General features: G+C 48.6%; 2 protein-coding genes across 2 annotated transcripts; one reads left to right on the top strand and one right to left on the bottom strand.

Annotated features, from left to right (window-relative positions):
- The first annotated feature begins 474 nt into the window (after positions 1–474).
- Positions 475–13,481, top strand: MAK16 (MAK16 homolog). Its single transcript, XM_053270061.1, has 10 exons — positions 475–624; positions 1,658–1,707; positions 2,450–2,559; positions 4,342–4,406; positions 6,671–6,822; positions 8,572–8,626; positions 9,391–9,465; positions 9,977–10,093; positions 10,983–11,039; positions 12,940–13,481. The coding sequence occupies exons 1-10, from the start codon at positions 610–612 to the stop codon at positions 13,129–13,131; spliced, it is 888 nt and encodes a 295-aa protein (XP_053126036.1). The 5' UTR covers positions 475–609; the 3' UTR covers positions 13,132–13,481.
- Positions 11,662–21,565, bottom strand: TTI2 (TELO2 interacting protein 2). Its single transcript, XM_053270060.1, has 7 exons — positions 20,408–21,565; positions 19,185–19,371; positions 18,112–18,204; positions 16,249–16,436; positions 15,984–16,127; positions 15,014–15,176; positions 11,662–13,722 (listed from the first exon to the last, which is right to left on the bottom strand). The coding sequence occupies exons 1-7, from the start codon at positions 21,079–21,081 to the stop codon at positions 13,594–13,596; spliced, it is 1,578 nt and encodes a 525-aa protein (XP_053126035.1). The 5' UTR covers positions 21,082–21,565; the 3' UTR covers positions 11,662–13,593.
- Between the last annotated feature and the right edge of the window lie 1,512 nt (positions 21,566–23,077).

Genomic DNA, 23,077 nt, shown 5'->3' with positions numbered 1-23,077 from the left:
CTTAACCTGAGATTTCATTAGTAGCAGTGGCACATAGGTATTTATTACTAATAGAACACAACACTTAAAACAGATTAATGAGAGGAGAGCTGGTCCTGTGGTAGCAAGCACGACTTGTCCCCTTAGCTAAGCAGGGTCCGCCCTGGTTGCATTTGAAAGCTTTGGACTACAACTCCCACAATCCCCAGCCACAGTAGCCAGTAGCCAGGGATGATGGGAGTTGTAGGCCGACAGCTGCAGGAGGACCGAAGTTGAGCAGGCCTGGTTTAAAGTAACACGTGTGTCTGCAAATGCATGTACACATGTGCGTATGTGCATAATCACCCAACTGCATCCTGAGTTAGCAAGCGCGTGTCTTGGCTGCTCCCAGCGAGCTTTAGCCATCTTGAAGTTCTCCTTTGATTTCTAGGCGCAGGACGACAAGATCCCGAAAGTTTAGCATGCGTATAGCCGTCTAGTCCTTTCCTCTCTCTATGCAGCCGAGCTGGGGACAGCCCCTTCCTCCGGAAGGTGGGAATCAGCTGCGCAACGCTCGCGAGGCTTCCGACCTCGTTGCTCCGTCGGCGCGTGCAAATAGTTTAGGAAGCGGAGCGTCTTCGCGGCCGCAAGATGCACTCGGATGACGTGAGTCGGGGGGTGGGTAGCAGGTGGGGATGGGAGGTCTGGAGGAGCAGGGCTGGACACCCTCTCGGGCATGGGGGCCATCCAAGGCGCAAAAACGGCTTTTGCTGCTGGGTAAAGCTCAGCCTCGGTGAGACACGTGCGTTGAGGAGCGTGCTTCTGAGCATGTGCTGAGTGTCCTTCCTTTCTCCACTGAGCGGCAGCAGGCATGCCACTGAACATAGGAAGCTGCCATATACCGAGTCAGAACCTTGGTCCATCTCACTCAGTATTGTCTACCCAGACTGGCAGTGGCTTCTCCAAGGTTGCAGGCAGGAGTCTCTCTCTCAGCCCTGTCTTGGAGATGCTGCCAGGGAGGGAACTTGGAACCTTTTACTCTTCCCAGAACGGCTCCATCCCCTGAGGGGAATATCTTCCAGTGCTCACACATCAAGTCTCCCATTCTACTATAAACCCAGGTGGATTCTGCTTAGCTAAGGGAACATGTCATGCTTGCTACCACAAGACCAGCTCCCCTTCCACAATGAACCTTGTGGCACGTCTTAAACACATAACAGACTGTTTGTTTGTTGTTTGTTCTCCAACCAAACAGGCATGTTCAGAGTGTTAGGAAACATGAGGTCCATTCACACGATATGTTCAACACCCCTACAATGAGTGTACAGTATACACAGGTATAGATCTGTACCCTGGGGCAGTAATCAACATGTTATGTGGAATACAGATACAGAAGTACACTTCCTATCTGCACCACTTATTTGAAGGGCCTCTATCCAAGTTCACTCATTCACTCAAACACGTGTGCAGAGATCTGTACACTCATACGGCATAATGTCTGAATAGGGCTATGATGTGGCTGTCAAGTGCAAAGACTTGGCTGTCCCTGATTCATCCTTTTGGGAGATTGATCCTTTTGACATGCTGAAGGGGACGCATCATAGGAACATAGGAAGCTGTCTTTTATTAACTGTGTGCTTGGGACTGAGGTGTAGGAGCCTACCAGGGGAGTTAATAATGGACTGTATTTTCTTGTCAGATTGTCTGGGACACTCTTGGCAACAAACAGTTCTGCTCATACAAGATCAAGTAAGTATTCTTGCTCTGTTGCTTCTCCCTGACTTTGTGTTGAGTTCCATCACGGGTGCAGGATGTGTTGGCTGTGCTAGTACTGTCCGGGTTGCGTTAATTTTGAATCAAGGTGATTGAAATCATTGACTTAAACTGTGATTCCAGCTTCCTAATGCATGCCTTTTCTGAACAAGCATGAATAATGCAAAGTAGTTGTCGTCATTAAAACATTTCTGTGTGCAACTAAATAGATCTTTTGTATTAGCCAGGATCCTAATCCAAAACCTTTCCTCATGCAGCCCATATTCCTTCTGCACTTCAGAATGCATATCTACTTTGGAGAGCAACTATGAGGTGCCTCTGTACATTTATGTCTCTTCATATAATGTACATATATTCGAAGCACATACCCTCCAACGTTTGGAGGTGAAAAAAGGAGCATGATTGTTACTCCTCAATTCTTGCATTAAGGATCCTTGCCCAAAGCACCTCTCCTACTATTAAACACTGCTGAAGGCTCTGTTCTGTCTTCTGTATCTGTTTAGTCTACAATCACCTGCCTTCCACACATTTACAAAACAGGAAGTGTTTGTTTACTAGGAAAATGTAGATTGTGAACTCTTTTGGGACGGAGAAATTGATCTGGAATAATTTGCCTCGTTGTAGTTCTGCCTAAGCATTCACAAATGTGGGTTAGAATTAATGCCTTGTGCTTACGATGCATGGAGTGGATTTTTCATTTCAAGTGTCATCTTTGCAGGACAAAAACGCAGAACTTTTGCCGGAATGAGTTTAATGTAACCGGCCTGTGCAACCGCTCCTCCTGTCCCTTGGCAAACAGCCAGTATGCTACCATCAAGGAAGAAAAAGGTGAGGACCTTAGCTGTGGTTGAATCTTATGCTCACGCTTCCTTTGTGCTGGTAGGTCTGGCCTCTTGCAACTAGAAATCTCAGTCTCTCTGCTTTTCCTGGTGGGCCAGGAGCTATGTTGTTGGCTTACCCACAATCCAGCTCTCCCTTTTTAGCAGATGAGTTGGCTTGGTGGGTATTGGTCTTCATGAGAGTCCGCCCTGAGTCGCTATGCGTGTTAAAAGATACCGTAAATAGTGGATGTGTCTGTATTTTGTGCTTCGGTTGTTATGTGAAAGAGGAACGTGCATTCGGATGCACAGTTTTCAGATGTGAGCAGAGAAGGACTGTACATTGGTAGAAGACAATTTGCTTTGTATGCTGAAGGTCCCAGGTTCAATCCCTGGCATCTCCAGGTAGGGCTAGGAAATACCTATCTGAAATCTGGGAGTGCCACTGCCAGTCAGTATAGACCAGGGTTTCTTAACCTTGGGTCCCCAGATGTTGTTGAACTACAACTCCCAGAATCCTCAGCTACAATGGCTTTTGCTTGGGGACTATGAGAGTTGTAGTCCAACAACATCTGGGTGCCCAAGGTTAAGAAATCCTGGTATAGACAGTACTAACCTAAATGGACCAGTGGTCTGACTCAGTTTAAGGCAGCTTCTTATGTAACTTGAGCATTCAGTCATGGGACAGAAGAGAAAGTTATGGGGCCCATATGCCCCAGTACCTGCTGAAGGGGACAGGCCCCATCGCTGTACGTACCTTGCAGCGCTCCCATTCCTGTGAAACGTGTTGCCTGAGTGTTTGTCTTTTTTTATATGCTGAAAGGAGAAAGCTGGGGCTGAATGGAAACTTAAACAGCTTGCATCATGCTTTAGTGTATGGTGCAAAGTGGCCTGGATCCTGCTGTGCTGTAAGTCTACCCTCCCTCCTCATGTTATCAAGAAGTGTGGAGTATACAAAACTACCCTCTGCTTCCTCTTGATTTTGGTAAGCCTGGGTGCTTGCCCTCTGAGATGGTTTGCTTTAAGTTTGTGCAGCTTTGGGACACTTAAATGGAGCTCAAGTGAGAATCAAAGAGACATGGCTGGCATTCTGGTGTGCATTTTATCCTACTTGAATCTCAGTCAGATGCCACTCTGATTATGTGTTAGACTGAGGAAGAAAGCTTTGCCCTTGCTCTTGGGCAGGGATGGTAGGACTGCTTCTGTTCAGTTAGAGGTCTCGTGCTCCACTATTTATTTATTACTTGATTGATTCGAAATATTTATCCTCCACTCCTCCAATGGGGACGGCTCGCAATATTAGTAAATCAGTATTTATTTTATTTTATTATTTATTTATTAAATTTATATACTGCCCTTCCAAAAATGGCTCAGGGCGGTTCACAACATGATAAAAACAATTAAAACAAATTAACAATTAAAATCAAACTATTAAAACACAGTATAACATTAATCAAAATTAAATAAAAGCAGGACCCAGTTAAAACAAAATTTAATAGCTGGGGAAATTTTTTTTTAAACACACCAGATATATGCTGCAGATAAACACTGGTGCTCTAAAAAGATGGGTCTTCATATGTTTTTTGAAAACCCTGAGAGAGGGAGCATGGCAAAGCTCTTCTGGGAGGCTGTTCCACAACCCAAAAGGCCCTGTGCTTTCTGAGCATTAAACTTCTGCTCTTATGAAAGCTGTGGTGTGTCTGTCTAGTGGCCCATGTCCTCCTCCTGAGGGCCAAGACATGGCAGACCTGGTAATGACTTGATATGTTCCCGTACCTTTCCTCCTCCTCAGGGCAGTGTTTCCTTTACATGAAGACCATTGAACGCTCTGCTTTCCCCAGTCGGCTCTGGGAACGGGTAAGTCCTCTATCTAGTTGGGCCAGGGTTTTGTTGTGAGTGTGTGGTGTGTGTTTCAACTTGATATTTTGGCTTCCACTGCACGGATGGCAAAGGATTCTACCACAGGATGCCTAACAGATCTCTTCTACCTTTGCTCTCTAGCAGCACTGTCACTCACTGCCGGAAATTCTGGTGGGCTGGAGGTAGGGAGCCTATTTCCCCTGGGAAATTTTCCTGCTGCGGTAAAACGAACCACAAGTTCATTTTACCTCTGTAAAACCTTGGGTAAAAAAAAGAAGGGCTACCACGTTCTGGAGCAGCCAGGAACGGAGGGCTCCCGGAGCTCGACACGACACGAGCCACCTGGGTTTCCCCAGGCAGCTCGTGTCACGTGAATGTTTCTGATATGTTCGTGTTGTATCATGTTTCCGATACATTTCCGGGCAAAATACCAAGTGCTGGTTATTACCTTTAAAGCCCTGAATGGCTTAGGTCTGGGTTACCCTAGACAGCGCCTTCTTCTGTATGGTCCCCACTGCATGTTGGGGTCATTTGTAGAGGCCCGTCTCTGGTTACCACCATCTGGTGGCGACTCGGAACCGGGCCTTCTCTGTAGCTGCTCCCAGGCTGTGGAATGCACTCCCGGCAGAAATTTGTAGTTTGGGCTCATGGTTGGCCTTCAGGAGAGCCCTGAAAACCTGTTTGTTTGGCCTGGCCTTCCAAAGTTTTTAAATTGTTTTTAAATGTTGTTTAACTGTGTAATGGACTTACCAGCCTTTGCTTCAGAGCAAGCCCACATGAGGGGGAAGGAAAATGCTGATCACCTCCTGCCCGTCCCACTACAAACAGGTTTTAAAATGGTTTTAAAATGTGTTTTTGCATTGTTTTACAAGTTGATAGTTTTAAATAGTTTTTTATTGTTTTTGGTTGTTTTACACAGCCCAGAGTCTTTGGATAGATAGAGTGGTATAGAAATGTAATTTTTGATGATGATAACAACAACAACAACATCATTGAATAATCGAAATTGAATAAATAATAAATAAAAATAAATAATAACAACTTTAGTGTCTTTGTGACCCCTTTGTGCTTCCTTATATAATCCTGTGCTTGGTGCCATATGAATGCCATCTGCTAGAGGGCCTTAATTGGAACCAAACCAGCTGAGCCTTTTGGCTGAAAGAACCCGAGGGAGAGAGACTGGGCAGCTTGAGAGAGACAGGTTGGTGGCTGACGCCCAATTCAGGATGGTAAAAACTCAAGTGGATGATGAGGAGCTCCAAAATGATTCATCCAAACTGGGTGAATGGGCCACGAACTGGCAAAAAAGATTCAGTGTAAAATAGTGTCTATTGGGGCAGTAAATACCAAATACATATTTATTATACACACACATACATATCACTGATATTGACACATCGCATGTGTGCTGGTGAGATCAGAACTGTTTTGATTGTCTTGATTCCTGTGAAAGGAATTCTGTGAAAGGAATCCTGTGAAATTCACTTTCGGGTTGAAAGTGGGGCCTGTGTTTAAAACCACCGAATCTGGTTGGAACAGGCAGAGGTGTTTGTGTACCGAGAGGGCTCCTAATTCGGAAAGCCTTTTAGCCGACATGATAGCCACCAGGAATAGCACCTTGTAGGACAACAGTTTAATTGGTGCAGTCTTAAGTCGTTCAAAAGGAGACGTTATTCAAGTTCCATGTGATGCTGTGGCCTTAAGAGGTTGCACCCAATTGAATCTGGACCACCTGAGGAAGGTTGCCCAGGTAGTTTGGTAAATACATACTGTGGATTGGCCTCGAGAATCCCTGCTGACTGACTCTGTTATCCCTGCTGACTGAGCAAAGAGGCACCTTTTTAAAGTGGTGGTTTTCTTTCTTGAGCAGGTGGAGAGCAACTGGCTGTATCCATCCCCAGCACAGCATCCCTCCACTGGCTGTTGCTGGTGTCTGTCTTATGTTTCTTTGTTAGATTGTGAGCCCTTTGGGGACAGGGAGCCATTTTATTTGTTTGTAAGCCTCTTTGGGAACTTTTGTTGAAAAGCGTTATATAAATATTTGACGTATATTCGTATTCATCAAGAAGCGAGGATGGTATCTTGCGTGCTCTTGGAGTAGCCCTCACAGTCTCCATGCTAACTGTCTCCATGCATGAAGCTGAAATCATGACGGGACTGGGCGCTACAACCCGTTTGAATGGATACCCTCTGTACACTGGGGAGAGAGAACCTTCATGGTAAGTGAAAGTGCCAATGTTACTTTCCCCCATTTCTGGCAGGTCCGGTTGAGCAAGAACTATGAGAAAGCGTTGGAGGAGATTGACGAGAACCTCATATACTGGCCCCGCTTCATCCGGCACAAATGCAAGCAGCGCTTCACCAAGATCACGCAGTACCTGATCCGAATCCGCAAACTGACGCTCAAGAGACAGTGAGTGCTTGGTCACCTTTCTGTGAGCTTTGCCCATTTGCACCCACGGAACCCAGCTCGGGTGCTTCTCTGGTTCTATGACAGCATGCTTGAGAGGCAGCTCTACTGCTGCGGCTGTGTGCTCTTTAATAGGTTCAAAGCAGAGCTGAACCGAGACTTCGGAGTGGGTCCTGCAACAAAATGTATCCCAAGCCCCTAAGGGAATCCTGCTCAACTTCGGCCCCAGCTGCTTTTGAACTACAACTCCCATAATCCCCAGCCACAGTGGCCAATAGCCAGGGTTTATGGGAATTGTAGGCCAACCAGTGTCCCCTCTTAACAGGGATTCCCAGATGTTGTTGACTACAACTTCCCAGCATTCCCAGCTGCAATAGCCTTTGCTTGGGGATTATGGGAGTTGTAGTCAACAACATCTGGGAATCCATGTTAGAAGGAACACTGAGGCCAACATTTGCAGGAGGGCCAGAGTTGAGCAGCCCTGCTCTAAGAGGAGTGCTAGTGTCCAAGGTTCCAACCATCCTGGAAAACGGGTCTGGGGAATGATAATATTTAGGCCTTGCAGCGGGAGGGGAATTTTTGAAGTAGGGAAGGGGGAAAGGATACCACCTCCTCCCCCACTCCCATTCCATTGAGATCTCACTATACCATATGCAGAGAGCCAGCATGGTGTAGTGCTTGGACTAGTACTGGGGAGACCTGAGTTCAAATCCCTATTCAGCCATGAAACTCACTGGGGGTCTCTGGGCCAGTCATGTCTCTCTCAGCCTAACCTACCTCATAGAGTTGTTGTGAGGAGAAAATAACCATGTACACTGCTCTTGGGCTTCTTGAAGGAAGTCTGACCTACATCTCATTAAGTCGGAGATGTGAATGTAAATAAATCATGCTGGCAGATCAGTTTTGGGACTCCTAACATTGGGGCATAGTTCTGAAGAGCAGGAAAGTGTCTCTCCCCCACCCCCTTTCCTTGCTCTTGAAATGACCTTGTATATAGTGCAGGGAGGGGAGGTTTTAAACTTCACGGCTTGCATCTTTCCTCCATCTCTTAAACTAGCTCTTTGAGCAGGCTAGTTCTCCTTCCTCCTCCTCTTGCCTCCGTTTTCTTTAAAACAAACAACCCCCCCTCCCTCATCTGGCTTTCTGACTCGTAAACTTGAAAGTTCACTTTTGTGAGATTTCTTTTCTTTAAAAAAAAAATTCTTTTTATAGTGCAGGAAGAGGCTATAGTTCACTGGTAGAGCACGTGTTTTGTATGCCGAAAGCCCCAGGTTCAATCCCTGGTCTCTCGAGGTCCAATCCAGTGTTCCCTTTAACAGCGATTCTTAGATGTTGTGGACTGCAACTCCCAGAATCCCCAAGTAAGAGCTGCTGCAGCTGGGGATTCTGGGAGTTGTTGTCCACAATATCTGGGAAGCCCTGTTAGAGGGAACACTGGTCCAATCCTTGCATCTCTGCCGGAATCTGCTACCTGTAGACAAGGTAGACAATACAGAACTTGATGGACCAGAGGTCTGACTTCCAGGCAGCTTCCCATGTTCAGTGTACAAATGTATCTTCTTCTGCAACCTAGGAAGTCCCCTGGGTATGTCCAAACCGTGACCTTATCTTTGGGTGACCTTGTTTCACTTTCAGACTGATAGTCCCTCAATCCCCCAGAGTTTGCTTCGTATTCTCTGCGATTGATTACTAGTTGCATGTTGGTGTCTGGTTTCTAAAGTTATGCCCCTAACCATCACTTCTCCTTCACAGGAGGAAGCTCGTTCCTTTAAGTAAAAAGATTGAACGTCGTGAAAAGCGGCGAGAGGTAACACGACTGTCGGTTGCCATGGTTCCTCATCATTTGCTCAGTTTGTGACTCTTCCGTTGGTCCAAGTCGCTGTCCCAGAATTCGCCCCTTTCCCTCCTCCTCTCTCTTAAAGGGAGGAGGCCATCTGGGAATTGGTTTGATAATCATCAGGAGGTGACACTTTCCACGCCCCCCCCCCCCCCGCCACCGTTGGAGGAGTCCCCCCCACGCCAAGTCCCTCCTGCTTCCTCTTCAGGGAAGGACCACTTATTCCTTTCTGCCCAGCCAGTAATCGGAGAATTAGGGCCAAACTCGCCCCAGGGCCCCTTTTCGGTTGTCTGCACCAGTGCAAACAGGCTGCTCCTAGAGTCAGCACACATACAGTTTAACTGACAAAAACATAGCGGGGGAGAGGAGAAAAAAGGAGCCAAGGGTTATGCAAGCCGATGGAGAGGATGCTGAGAAAGGGAGCACTTCGTCAGGGGAGTCCTGCTTTTATAGCGGTGCAATAAGCATCCTCAACCTGGGGCCCGCTGGTAACCATGGCAACTCAATCTGCAACCCAGGAGAGTTGTAGCTTGGGCCTGGGAGTGACGCCACCTTCCGGAGAGGAAAGGGGGCCTGTGTGCTTCCACGTCACATGACTCCCTGTCCTTTCAGAGAGGACGGCTGTTTCTGTGGGGGGCGGGGGGGGGGCGCGAAGACGAGGGAAATTCTCCGACCCAAGCCCTGCCCGCATCGTTCCCGTTTCGACACCCTCTTTCGTTTTTTTCTTCTGCCAGGAGAAAGCCCTGGTTGCTGCTCAGCTGGACAACGCGATAGAAAAAGAACTGCTGGAGAGATTGAAGCAGGAAACGGTATGGGCTGTTTCCATCGCCTAATGCAGCGTGTGTGCATCGTGTGTGTCAGGCTATTTCGAATACCAGTCCATGAGAGGAGGTCTGATTCAATATAGGACAGTTTCCCATGTTCCTAGGAACTTATCCGTGACACTTAATCTAATAAAAGAGATTGGGCCTTGGGCCTGATCGAGCAGGGCTGTTCTTATGTTCTGAACATCTAGGGGCCCAAGGTTAAGAAACCCTGCTCTAGGGCATACGCTTTTATAGTTTTATAGCTTTTATAGCTTCAAGACCTTCCCTACAACAATGCGAGCGAGAGTCCTGCCTTTCTAGTTTCTAACCCAAGGCCACTGAGACTTGATCCATAATTGCTTGGATAGTTCAGAGTTCAGGGGAAACGGAACCACTTTCTTGGTTGAGGGTTCTCTGTGAACCTGCTGGGATAGAAAATGTTTCCTCATCTCCGCCATGGATACTTTGGGGTAATCTAACACTTTTTTCTCTGTGTGTGTGTTTTCCTTTTTAGTATGGCGATATATATAATTTCCCCATCCATGCCTTCAACAAAGCTCTGGAACAGCAGGATGGTGAGAGCGAGAGTGATGAGGATACAGAGAAGAGAGAAGAGGAGGAGGAAGAAGAGGTAATGCTTCTGAAACTCCCCTATCCACTTTGCTCTCCTTGAGGGGGCTCTTATAAGTCCCGGATGCCATTGTGCATTGATCCTAAGTTTTTGCAAGATATTCCTCATGGCTGTACAGTAGGACCTAGTTATTCACGGTTCCGCATATTCATGCGGTGTTTAATAGACACCTGTTTCTAGTATCTGCGGAAACAGAAGTGTTAAAACCCACCGATCTGCGGTCCCTAGAGGGCCGGAAGTGACCGCGGAGGTAACTACCGGCTGCCACTCTGTCTAAAAGAGCCCAGAAGGCAGGAGGAGCCATTTTGTGGCTCATCTCTCCACCCACCCCCAACACCACAGACTTTCTCCAGTGATTTTGGGGGGCATTTACTCATTTGGGGGGCATTCTTGGGCACATGGGGGAATTCCTGGACATATGCAGACCCCTCTGGAGCACGCCACAGTATGTTTTGTAGCCATTTTTTGCCATTTTGTTGCTGTTTTCTCTCCACTCTGGAACCTAAGCCGCCCCCCCCCCCCGCCTTTCCTATTGCTGTAATGCCTTGTTACTCGTGGTTCCGTTCCAGTAGTAGCCGAGGAATGGAACCCCGCGAGTAACTAGGTCCTCCTGTATCTTGTATTTGCATCATAAAGCACAGGGGCTCTCAAACTTGGATCCCCAGATGCTGCTGGACTACAACTCCATCCAGTGGAGTTTGGCCTTCTGGGGATGGTGGAAGTTGTAGTCCAGCAACATCTGGGGTCTCAAGTTGGTCTCAAGTTGGAGAAACCCTCATACAGCTCTTTAAGGCTGTGGTAAACATAAGCATTTGGATGTGAAAGGGAGTCCCCTGGGAAGGAAATCTTTCCCATCAGTTACTCCGTTTCTGTTGTACTCTCCCCGCAGGATGCAAACAAGAGGGAATTTGTGGAGGTAGATGAGAGTGATCTCAGCGACTTTGAGGTAAGTGCAGCCTGCCTGGAGGTGTTCTATCAAAACTTAGCCGTTCACGTTGGCATCTGGGGGTGGGGAGAAGCTGCTTCCTTGGCCAGCTGGATGTGTCTAGATGCAATGCAGAAACTGCTGGGAGTTTATTGCTGAGCGTTGTTAGTAAGACAAGTTATGTGAACACAGGTATTTGCCTGAAGAGGCGGACGCTGTAGAGGTGGGTGGGTCCATGTTTCCCGGTCATGGAAGCTCCCACCATCATGAATGTGGTGTTCGCCTCTTCGGATGGATGCCGCTCTGATTGTGAGCGGTGCACTGCTGCGAATGACTGACAGGGCTGGGGCGGGACTTCTGGCCTCATTCTACAGCTGTGCTGGCCTAATGCCCGAAGAGGGGTCCAGGGTGCTGCTTGTTTAGAACAGACAAAAGTGAGTTCTTCAGGCAGTGCACAATCCTTGCAGAATGGATTGCTGCAAGCTGAAGTAACCTTGAAAGAGGATTAAGACAAAGTCATGGAGTTCTTTCAGCAGCTCTAGATGGAGCCAGAACTGCTGGGGGCGAGAGTGGGAAAGTTCTGGTTGACTTCTTGCCTGGCTTGTGGGCTTCTTCGATTTCAGCAAAACGCTTGCTTGCTTGCTTGCTTATTTATTTATTTATTAACATTTTCATACCGCCCAAAACTTATGTCCCTGGGCGGTTTACAACAAAATAAAAACGGAAAGTAAAACATTAGTTAAAACAAAAATGAAAAGTTTAAAACATTACAATTTAAAACTTTTAAAAGAATATTTTAAAACAGCATTAAAACCATTAAAACAATATTAATTAAAAGCCTGGGTGAACAGATGCGTCTTTAAAGGCTTTTTAAAAGCTGTCAGAGATGGGGAGGCTCTTGTTTCACTAGGGAGCGCAATCCAAAGCCTCGGGGCAGCAGTGGGGAAGGCCCGTCCGAGTGGCCACCATTCGAGCCAGTGGAAAATGTAGATGGACCTCTCCAGCTGCTCTCAGTGGGTGGTGGGGCTCATGACGAAGAAGAGGCAATAGGGAAATCCTATTTTAGGGAAATCCTAGGGAAATCCATTCCATTCTAGGGAAATCCATTCCATTTTATTTCACTAGGACTAGGGTAGGCAACCTTGGCTCTCCAGCTGTTGCTGAACTACAACTCCCATCACCCCCCAGCCATCGGCGCTCTTTGGACTGGACTTCTGAGCAGAAGTCTGGCTCCCCACACCCCTGGGGCCCCCCCTCCAAATCCCCATTTCCCTGCTGTACTGCTGCCCACCTGTCCATCCGAGCACAACTGTGAGGGTAAGGGCAGGTGCAGCCTGATCTCCTCCCAGCGGTGGCCTTCCTGAGTTTCCCCAGAGCCGACCTTCAGCTGTTTGGCGGATGGACAGGGCTTCTGGAGGCCTTTCTGATTCTGCCGGGAGGCCTCTTGAAGTTCTCCAGGCAGCAGAGAAGGAGGCAGAGTGGTGGTCTGTGCACAGCACATGCCCTGGCCTATCAGGGGTGGCCTGCCCTGGCCTCCTGGGCGGAGTCTGTGCTTGCCTGGGACAACTCCTCAGACCTAGTAATGGAGGCACTGTATGCCATTTCCTTTTTGTGGTTACTCCCCCTTTGCATATTTATGGAATGGCTTGCCATAGGGCTTTGATACCCCCCCCCCCATGTGCTGGGACATATCTGGGACATGTGCTACCACAAGAATGCTTGTGCAGTTGTGCACAAATGCAGCATGCCTTGGTTGTTTTAAATACAACCAAGATCTGACTACCTTTTTGTGCAACTATCTTGTGCAAGCACCTTGTTAGTCAGGATGTCGGCCACAGACCGACAGAAGTGTGTGTTTAAAGCAGAGGCATTGGGGAAGCTAGAAACAGAGGCACCTGACGCTTTTGCTTTCTCTGCCAAGGAGATGGATAATCTGCCGACAAGCAGTGAGGAGGAAGAGGAGGCTACGTCTAGTGAGGAAGAAGAGGGCGACCGTCAGCCCAGGTCTAAGGGCAAAACTCCACTGAAGGGGCCAGCCAGGAGGAAACGAGCTTATGTTGAAATAGAGTATGAGCAGGAAACGGAACCACTGTTGAAATCGAAAGCCACATGACACCTCCACCTAGGAGAAGGGGGCAGACGCAAGAACTGTACTGAGTGAGCTGGCTGGTGGGATGGTCGGCCAGCGTCGCTCAGCAAAGCTTGCTCGTACTTACTTACTTTTAAGACTCCAAAGACAGCTGAAAGGCCAACAGGAAACTTCCTTCGAAATGGAAGCCTTGTAAACTGGAGCTGGGAAACGAATGGGCATTTGGATAATCCACCTTTGGGGTTGGGGGAGTGAAGCGGGCTAGTTTTTTAAAACTATTTGTACATGTCTTTATTGCCTTGCAAGCCACTTTGAGGGGCCTATTTTTGGTAGAAAAGTAGCATAAAAATAAACCGGAGCCGGCTGCAACCACCCTTCTGTCTATTTCCTTTCTTCAGCAGTTAAACAGGGTTTTAGCTAGCACCAGAGTGCTGGTGGGATTTCACTAAGCCCCAGGGCATGCTCCTTCCAACTTTGAATGTATTCTCAACTTGAAACGTCATCTCTCTTGAGCTCTGCGTAGGAAAGACTTCTTGTAGGCTCCTCCTGGACTTTCCTTAGGTAGTCCTTCATGTGCTCATCTTGACAGCAGCGGTAGACTCCTTGCAGCAGCGTCTGGAAAGGGGGTGGAAATATTTGATACTTGTCCCATGCAAGAAGTTGGGCACAATTCCCTTTTATTCTGCTCTGTCAGTGAATTTTGAGCAGGTGCCAATGTTCCCTATAACAGGAATTTCCAGAAGTTGTTGACTACAGCTCCCAGAATCCCGAGCTGCAGTGGCCTTTGGCTGAGGATTCTGGGAACTGTAGTCAACAGCTGGGAACCTGTTACAGGGAACACTGGTACTGTCATCATCCCCATATTGCAAGAGGCACTGGACTAGCTGCTTAAAAAACCCATTATTAAAACGTGAAAGCAGGGGGGGCGGATTTTCAATAGTTACTGTGCAGTCTCAAGTCAAAAGGAGATATTCTGCAAGTGTCCATTTCAGAAAGAAAGACGACTTACACAAAGCCAGACACATGTATAGACTTCCCCCTATATTCAGGGGTCCTCCAACTTGGGTCCCCAGGTGATGTTGGACTGCAACTCACAGCATCCCCAGCCACTTTGGCTGGAATGCTGGGAGTTGCAGTCCAACAAAATCTGGGGACCCAAGTTAGAGAATCCTTGCATGTATGTGATTGAGATGAAATTCATAGAACGCTGGTTGGTCAGCTGCTGATCTGTCCACGCTGACATACGACACCCCAAGGCCTTTCACAACTGGCTGTCCTAACCTGTTCAGGTCCAGATTGCTTTGGGAGGAGAGCTGGTCTTGTGGGAGCAAGCATGAATAGTCCCCTTTGCTAAGCAGGGTCTACCCTGGTTTGCATTTGAAATATTTTTCCCGTGGGATGGGGCCACTCTGGGAAGACCATCTGCCTGCTTGTATGCAGAAGGTTCCAAGTTCCCTCCTTGGCAGCATCTCCAAGATAGGGCTGAGAGAGATTCCTGCCTGCAACCTTGGAGAAACCGCTGTCAGCCTGTGTAGACAATACTGAGCTACAGGTAGATGGACCTGTGGTCTGACTCAGTATATGGCAGCTTCCTATGTTCCTATAGGCCCCTTAACGCTGCAGAACCTTCTCCAGGGAAGGGGTGGGACCAACTCACCCAACTTGGTCAGCAAGCGAAAAATCTTATTCAGCTCTAGACACTCAGTGGAGCAACATCTGATCTGATCTGTTGTTCCCCTATGGTTCAGCCTCTCCCTTCTGCCAGTCTGTGTAGACAATACTGAGCTAGACAGACCAATGGTCTGACTCAGTATATGGCAGCTTCCTATGTTCCCTGTGTCACAGATAACGCCTCTCAGGAAAAGCTTCACTGTGCTACCCCCTTAAGGTCTGTAAGCTTACTCACCTTCACCTGTCCATGAGAACAGCGATCCAATAAGAGAAGGCACTCAGTGGCTCCCTGGAGCAATGATGCTCTTACTGAGTCTGGTGTTTGACTCCTGTCTGTGGCCACGTCCCACATCAGTTTCAGTAAAGCCTTGAGGAGCACATCAAGGTGGCAAGACATTCTGCAGCAAAGAAATGGCAAACTGATGTTGGTCTGATGGAAAACCTGCTTTCTTGGAGCCCACAAACACTCCCTTACGACACACCTGGAGGGTTTTAGTAATACGAATTCAACCTGGCAGATAGAAGTAACCACGAGAAGGTGTTCCCAACACATTTTTCCAGGCGTGCATGCCATTTGGTTTAAAAAGGGAGTTCATATCCCCATTCAGCCATGATACTAGCTGGGTGACTCTGGGCCAGTCACTTCTCTCTCAGCCTAACCTACTTCACAGGGTTGTTGTGAAAGAGAAACTCAAGTATGTAGTACACCGCTCTGGGCTCCTTGGAGGAAGAGTGGGATATAAATGTAATAATAATACTGGAGAGCTGGTCTGGTTAGTTGACTGATTAAGTGCCGTCAAGTCGGTGTCGACTCTCAGCGACCACATAGACAGATTCTCTCCAGGATGATCTGTCTTCAACTTGGCCTTTAAGGTTTCTCAGTGGGTCTTGTGGTAGCAAGCATGAATTGTCCCCTTTGCTAAACAGGGCCCTCTCTGGTTTGCATTTCAGTGGGAGACTACATGCAAGCATTGTAAGATATTCCCCTTAAGGGATGGAGCCACTCTGGGAAGAGCGCCTGCTTGCATGCAAAAGGTTCCAAGTTCCCTCCCTGGCAGCATCTCCAAGATAGGGCTGAGAGAGACTCCTGCCTGCCATCTTGGAGAAGCCGCTGCCAGTCTGGGTAGACAATACTGAGCTAGATGGACCAAGGGTCTGACCCACTATATGGCAGCTTCCTATGGTCTTGTACTGCGCCTAAGTACCTGGGCCAGGCATGCTGGATGGTCTGCTTCAGTGTCTCTAGTGTCGCCAGTCTGGCAGCTTCTTCAGGTCCATCTGCGATTTCCAGGTATCCCACAATCACCGGCTGCAGCTTCTTCAGATGACGAGCGATCTGGATACCCAACCTCTCCAGAGAATTGGTCAAGGGTTAAAATCTTTGTCCACTGGACAGCGCAATTTGCTTGCAAGGGGGAAGGAAGTGGGGGTACGAGAAGGGTGGGGGCCAGTGGGAGTTGCACCTCTCACCTCTCTACAAAGGCTGTCAGGTTCTGGGCATACACCCTCCGCAGGGAGAGCCGGTGCTCCACTTCCATCTGGGTCAGGACCAATCGGAGCACCTCTTCGGAGGGCGTGGCAGACGGGGGCTTGTGGGACAGCCATTGCGGGGCCTTCTCCAGGACCGCCAGCAGGTCCAGCAGGCACAGCAACACAACCTGTTTGAGGAATGAGGATGGGTGGACCCGAGAGACCGGGGAAAGCGGACTTCAGTTCTCTGCTTTGTGCTGGTGCTCACTGGGTGACCTTGGCTAGCCGCTGCCACTCAACCTCCCAAGTTGTGAGGATTAAAATGAAGCAGGGGCGTATATGCTTCCTTGAAGGCAGAGCGGGAGAAAATATTTCAGGGGGCTTTCTGGTTCTTTTTACTTGCACTGCAGCAGGGGGGAAAAGGGTGTCAGTCTCTCTGGTGCCAGGGGTGGCAACAACAACAACAAATATGTATATACTGCTTTTCAACACAAGTTTATAAAGTGATTTATCTAGAGAAATAACAAACAAATAAATAAGATGGCTCCTTGTGCCCAAAGGGCTCACAATCTAAAAAGAAACACAAGATAGAAACCAGTCATTGGAGGTACTGTGCTCGGGGTGGAGAGGGCCAGTTTCCCCCCTGCTGCTAAATAGAGAGAATCCCCACGTTAAAAAGTCTCTCTTTACCCAGTTCGCAGGGGCCCAGTAAAGCAAGGGAGCAATGCTTTCCCCCGGCTTTACTGGCCTTGCTTTACTGATCAGCATTTATTTATTTAAGCTAGGGCTGCTCAACTTCGGCCCTCCTGCAGGTGTTGGCCTACAACTCCCATAATCCACTGTGGCTGGGGATGATGGGAGTTGTAGTTCAGCAACAGCTGGAGTAACCACAGGTTGAGAACCCCTGCCGCTTCAGCTCTAAGGAACTACATTTAGGATCAGGCACACCCTGGCCGACATGACGTGTAGCCTACCGCCACCCTAATGTTCCGCCTCAGGGCTGTGGGGGACTCCTAAGACAGCCCTGATGCTTCTTGGAACCAGCCCTTGTGCAAGCAGCGCTACCAAAGTCTTTCCCATTGCCGTGAATGGGAAACACCGCAGAAGCACCAGTGCCAGGCCTGTTTATGAGTCTGCAGCAGACCCAGGGTGGAGAGCTACGGTGATGGCTGTGCGTCATGTCAGCCAGTTACTTGAAGGCAAATCCTATCCTCAGAAGTGCACAGAGGCTTGCAGCTCCACGGGCTTCAGGAAAGCTGGTTCGCTTACTCTGTTGGCGCCTAAATTACTGCCACTTCCGTTATTTGTCTATGAATGCTAATAAAGTGCCTCAAGGGCGTATCTTGATTGGGCATGGAGATGAATCCCCAGCTTCTACTGGTGTGACTGGGAAGCAACCTTGGCTCCACAAAAGGATGCCTACAGGTAGTTCCTCCATGCAGAATCATGACCTGAGAACAAACCTCCATCTCCTTTTCAGAAAGGAGTGCTAAGAGACCACAAGGAATTAGCAGTGGCATAGGATCACATTGCACAGCGTGCGGCCTTATACGGAGTCAGGCCACTGGTCTAACTAGCTCAGCATTGTCTACGCTGACCGGTAGCGACTCTCAAGGTGAGTATTTCCCAGCCCTACCTGAAGCCGCCAGGGATTGAACCCAGGACCTTCTGCATGCAAAGCAGACCCTCCCTCCCTCCCTCCGATTTCTCTTCCATTGAGCTATTGAGGACCTTGCATTTTATTACATTCTATTGAGGACCTTCCATTCTATGGTCCTGTAGCTTGGTCTTTGATTTGCCAACTTGCCTTGTTCAGCAGAGAGTTTAGAGAGGACGGCCCATATACAGCTGCCCGCGAATTACCTGCACAAGCTTGGCCTCCTTGCTGTAAAGATGGTTGAAGATGGCGTGGTACAAAACTTGTGCCCTGTTGAACTGGCAGAGCTCAGCTGCTGGCTGCAACGAGAGGATACAATTGTGAGAATGTGAGCAAAATTTGTGGGCTCGGCTCATGGGCTAAAATAAGCTATTCGCTCCCTTTTCACACACGACATAGTGCCCGTCCCCAAACAACCATTCCTCTGTCTCACCCCTCGGATACGGAAGTAGTGATGATATAACCAGATATCTTGCTGAAGAGTATACAAAGCAAATGTCTTTGACCATACACCCTCTATATTAATGTACATAGCAAAGAAGCCCGAGTGCAGCAAGAGAGCAGCCTAACAGAACTACCCAGTTGGAAATAGAAACTCACTGAAAATAGAAATTCACAGTCAGGAGAAATTAAAGGAGTATTGCTGGAGTTCCCTTTTTAAACCAAGCAGCATGCATGCCTGGAAAAAAATGTGTCAGAAACGCCTTTGCTGTTCTCATGGTTGAGTTTGTATTACTAAAACTCTCCAGGTGTGTCCTAAAGGTATGTTTGTGGGCTCCAAAAAGCAGCTTTTCAATCTACTATCTGCACTGGCAATTTCTGACAACCTCCCCTTCCCCAGGAAGCCATCTATGCCACCTGAAAAATATGTCCCCGAGAGTAGTGCAGTCCTCTGGGACATATTTTTAGGTTTCACGGAGGGCTTCCTAGGGAAGGTGTCATAAAGTGTCGCTTTCCCTGGTGCATTGGTGCAGTTTGTTGGGAAGTTCTGTTAGGTTGCACTCTCACTGCACTGGTGCATCTTTGCTCTGTATGTCAGCCAATAATCCAAAGGCTGCAGATTTCTATAACCATCACAGACTACGGAAATGTCTGTGGGGGAAAGTCATCATGTGTTGATGTCCCACTATAGCTGCCTGAAATGCCCGTAGGGAGAAGTCCTCACTCTGGAGTCTGTTGAGGAATGAAACCATCTTCCCAGTGCTAACCCTCACATTGATGCTAGAGCAAGGGTTTTGATGTTGGAGTTGGCGGAGTGGCAGCGGGACATTTTCCTTACCACATTACAAACGATATGGTGTAGGCACTGCACTCCCAGGATCTTATTCTCTACTCGGTAGTCATCCGATAGCAGCAGTGGTAGTGGCAGAACTTTCTCTAGATGCAGGCTGAGCCAGGGCCGTGTGACCTGCTGGAGCGTCCAGGAGAACACGTGCTTTGTAGCTGGATTGCGTTGCCACGTTTCTCTGAAACACATCATATGATTATATAAAGATTATTTTCACGGTGCAGGAAATCCACTAGTCTGTGCAAGCAGGGTGGACCCTGCTTAGCTAAGGGGACAAGCCATGCTTGCATATGCATGGAAGACTAGAAGTGTGGGCACTGTAAGATATTCCCCTTAGGGGATGGAGCAGCTCTGGGAAGAGCATCTAGGTTCCAAGTTCCCTCCCTGGCAGCATCTCCAAGAGAGGGCTGAGAGAGATTCCTGCCTGAAACCTTGGAGAAGCTGCTGCCAGTCTGTGAAGACAATATTGAGCTAGATGAACCAATGGTCTGACTCAGTATATGGCAGCTTCCTATATTCCAAGCAAAAGGTGCTCCTAGACATTGAGGCCACCTGAGATTGCAATGGGAGCCAGGTTGCACCCTCATTCCTAGATCCGGTGATGACCCAATCAACAGTCTCTCTTCATCTTGTCCCGATTAGCTTTCAGTTTGTTCTCCCCTATGCAGTTCCATACAGCCAAGACTGCACCAAAAATAAGATCATAACCACTTCCTGGATCCCATAACATCACCAGGCTTTGGAATGTGGTCCTGGATCAACCTGTAGCCAGAGTCATAACCAAAATCTGACTATTTCAGGTTGTGTTTTAGCTTCAGCTAAGCAACACTTCTACCTACCAGCAGTGTTCCCTGTAGCAGGGATTCCTAGAAGTTGTAGACTACAACTCCCAGAATTCCCAGCTGCAATGGCTTTGGCTTGGGGATTCTGGAAGTTGTAGTCAACAACAGCTGGGAATCCCTCTTAAAGATTCACACAATCCATGTTGAACCTGTACAAGGCTCTACAAATATGGTCACCAGTGTTTCCTGTAACAAGGACTCCCAGATGTTGTGGTCGACAACACCCATAATTTCCAGTCAAGGCCATTGCAGCGAGAGATGCTGGGAATTGTAATCAACAACATCTGGGAATCTCTTTTACAGGGAACACTTGTGGTCACCAATGGTAACCCTATCTTTAGCTCTGGCGACCATCACTGGTCTGTCACTCACTTGGTCAACTCTGGCTTGAGGCACTGCATCACCTCCGCAAACCACCCTTCTTCACCTCCACGTGCACCTCTGAGGAACTCAGGCACTGACTGGCAGCCTGAGGCCTGAAGCAGATCTTCCAGCAGCTCCTGTGCCCTGCTCCGAGTCCTGGGTCTACTCCATGGCTTCTTGGCTGTGTGAGTCACAGCAAAGACATACACGGGCCCCGCTACTTGGTGCAAGACCGAGTCAACCGCCGCGGCGCCCAGATTCTTAGCGTTTCTTGCCACTGTCACCTTTGCCAAGAGGCTGCGAAAGACCTGGCTGGCGTCTGCGGCTTGTTCAGCAGCTGCAGAGAACGCGGGGTGGTCGCTGGAGAGCTCTCCTCCTCCTGCTTCCTGTTGGGGCAGTGCCCCATACTGGATCAGTGCCGCCACCAAGTTGCTCAGCACAGTGGGGGTCGCCTTCGGGGGGCAGTCCCCAAATAACCAGTGGCAGTCCACAGCCTCCAAGATGGCCAAGAGGTCTCTGACCATCCCAGCTTGGGCTTTGCTGCCAGCTTGCTGGGCTCCCTTGCTTGCAAAAAGCTGCAGAAATTGGGGAAGAACCTGCTCTGCTGTGGGGCACTTAGAGGGGTCCTGCTGGGTCCCTGAGCTGGCCAGCGGCAGGGAGTCCAACAGGTGACGCTGCTCCATGGCTCTGAAAACTGGCCCCTCTGAAAAACACCCTCCACGCCTGACTCCTACCCTCTCCCACCCCACATATTCCAACCCCTGTTCAAAAGCACAACCCCTCCAAACCCTAATTCTGCCCCTTCCCCTTAATTTAGCTCAAAATGGCATTAAGGAGAAACAGCCAAGGGGGAACAAGCCCTGACAGACACTATCAGCCAAGCCCCCTCCTTGCCCCACGCGAGAGAGCCTTCACCACCGAGACGTCAACGGATAGAGCGCCGCCGTTCTGCGTCCGATGCACGAGAGAACCCACAGACTAGTGTAGCCGCACTTTCGCTTATTTAATAACGCCCAGTTCCTGTGCATCTGAGCATGCTCAGTATGGTCCAACGAAGCTCCTTTTTGCTTTCGGCCCACAACCCCACTTTTTAATAATTCCTTCTTAAAATATCAAAGAAAGGCAATCCAAGTTCTGCAAAAAAGCCTCAAATGTTGCTGGATGTGTTATTTTGCATCAAAAATAACCCTGAAACATAAAAAAGAATGGCTACACTAATGTATCCAAAGGAGAAATGTGAAGTTCTGTGAAATACCGGGAGAACTGGCATGAAGAGAGCATGCCCAGTCTCTCCAGTTGAAGCCAGTGCCCTTACCCTGAAGGGAGAGAGCTTCCCTTCCGAACCAGAAGTCCGTGCTACGCGTCACTTTCTCATAGAGATAGAAGCAGAAGAAGATCGCCCAGCCACTTCAGGTAGTGAACTGTTTCCCAAACTCTTGCTTCCAGATACAAGCTCCTTCTTCTCCCCGCCGAATGACCCAGAGACTCTCCTTCCCCATCTTAGGCAGGCTGCCAAGAGGCCACCTCCTCCAACCCGTGGGGCTGCAAAGACGCGGTTCTGCCCGCCCCACAGAATGACGAGGCTATTAAAAAGCCCGGGGGCGGGGATCACTTCGACTTTGTAGGGCATTTTCTGGTTCAGATGCGGAGGACCCATTTTAAAAACGGTCTTCGGGTGGGAAGTAAGAGTCGCCCCTGAGAAATCAACGGAGAAATTTAAATTGAGTTTTGGGCAGCATGTCACTCCCTCCCTGTCTTTGTAGGTAGGGAGCAGCTGAAGTTACGACTTAACTCTGATTCAGGTTTTGCTTTGTTCTGAAAACGCAATTAAATGTTTGCAATTCTAAAAAAGAAAACAAAAAGTCCCCGCTTGAAAACGGCTCTGCCAATGCAAATATCGGCCTCCTTGATCGGAGAACTGAGTGGGAGAAAATGGCTTACCCCAGCCCTGCAAGGCAGTCCTCTCATTGTAAGAGTGGGAAGGGTGCTTTAGAGGTCTTCTGTCCAATCCGTTGTTTGGTGCAGGAAACCGTCAATACAGGCGGTACTGAATTCCCCGCCCCAAATCCTCTTCTAAAAAACCACTTCTTTCAGGACGAATTTCATGTGAAAAATGTGATGTTTGAAAACAGTACTAAGAGGCAGGGGATTGCAGCCTCTGCTGCAATCTGAGGGGTGTTTTGCAGGGGGGGATTTTTGTCTGCACATCCAGAACATTCATGTTTCCCCCAAAAAACTGGAGTTAGGAAGAGCCCACTCTACTCTATTCTGGTGTGTGCAGGAATGCCGCTGTCCAGTGACTAGTCCCAGTCTTGCAAATCTTGATACTCCTCAGGGATCCATGAGGGTACCTCTCTCACTTTCATGCTGGATTCTGGAAGTGAAAAAGACAACGCGCCAGCATGCCACCTTTGCAAGTCGAGGACTACAAACCCCGACTCTTCTGCTGCCGGAAAGCGCCGAAGCTTTCCCCAATTCCAAGCTCTGTCGCAAACCGCTTCTGGGAAACCAAAAGGGGCGGGAGCCGTTGGTGAATATTTTAGCATACCTAATAAAGACGCCCATTTTGGCACTTTGTGCGAGACCAGGACAAACCTAGGGCGCCGAGAGAAAAGTAAAGAAGTAATTCTTAGGTTGAGTTAAGTAGAAAGGTGAAATCTAATGTCAAATCGCGAGCTT

Source organism: Hemicordylus capensis, chromosome 8 (assembly GCF_027244095.1).
Source record: "Hemicordylus capensis ecotype Gifberg chromosome 8, rHemCap1.1.pri, whole genome shotgun sequence".
NCBI classification, from domain to species: domain Eukaryota; kingdom Metazoa; phylum Chordata; class Lepidosauria; order Squamata; family Cordylidae; genus Hemicordylus; species Hemicordylus capensis.
This window is presented reverse-complemented; position numbering and strand designations above follow the sequence as displayed.

Bases quoted from the DNA above. Each gene is read 5' to 3' on its own strand.
- TTI2 (XM_053270060.1), bottom strand. From the start codon at position 21,081: ATGGAGCAGCGTCACCTGTTGGACTCCCTGCCGCTGGCCAGCTCAGGG. The intron at 18,205-19,184 runs GTAAGGAAAATG...CTCTCGTTGCAG, and splicing joins ACCATATCGTTTGTAATGTG to CCAGCAGCTGAGCTCTGCCA. The intron at 13,723-15,013 runs GTGAGTAAGCTT...CCCCCTTTCCAG, and splicing joins GTTCTCATGGACAGGTGAAG to ACGCTGCTGCAAGGAGTCTA.
- MAK16 (XM_053270061.1), top strand. The intron at 2,560-4,341 runs GTGAGGACCTTA...CCTCCTCCTCAG, and splicing joins TACCATCAAGGAAGAAAAAG to GGCAGTGTTTCCTTTACATG. The intron at 8,627-9,390 runs GTAACACGACTG...TTCTTCTGCCAG, and splicing joins GTCGTGAAAAGCGGCGAGAG to GAGAAAGCCCTGGTTGCTGC.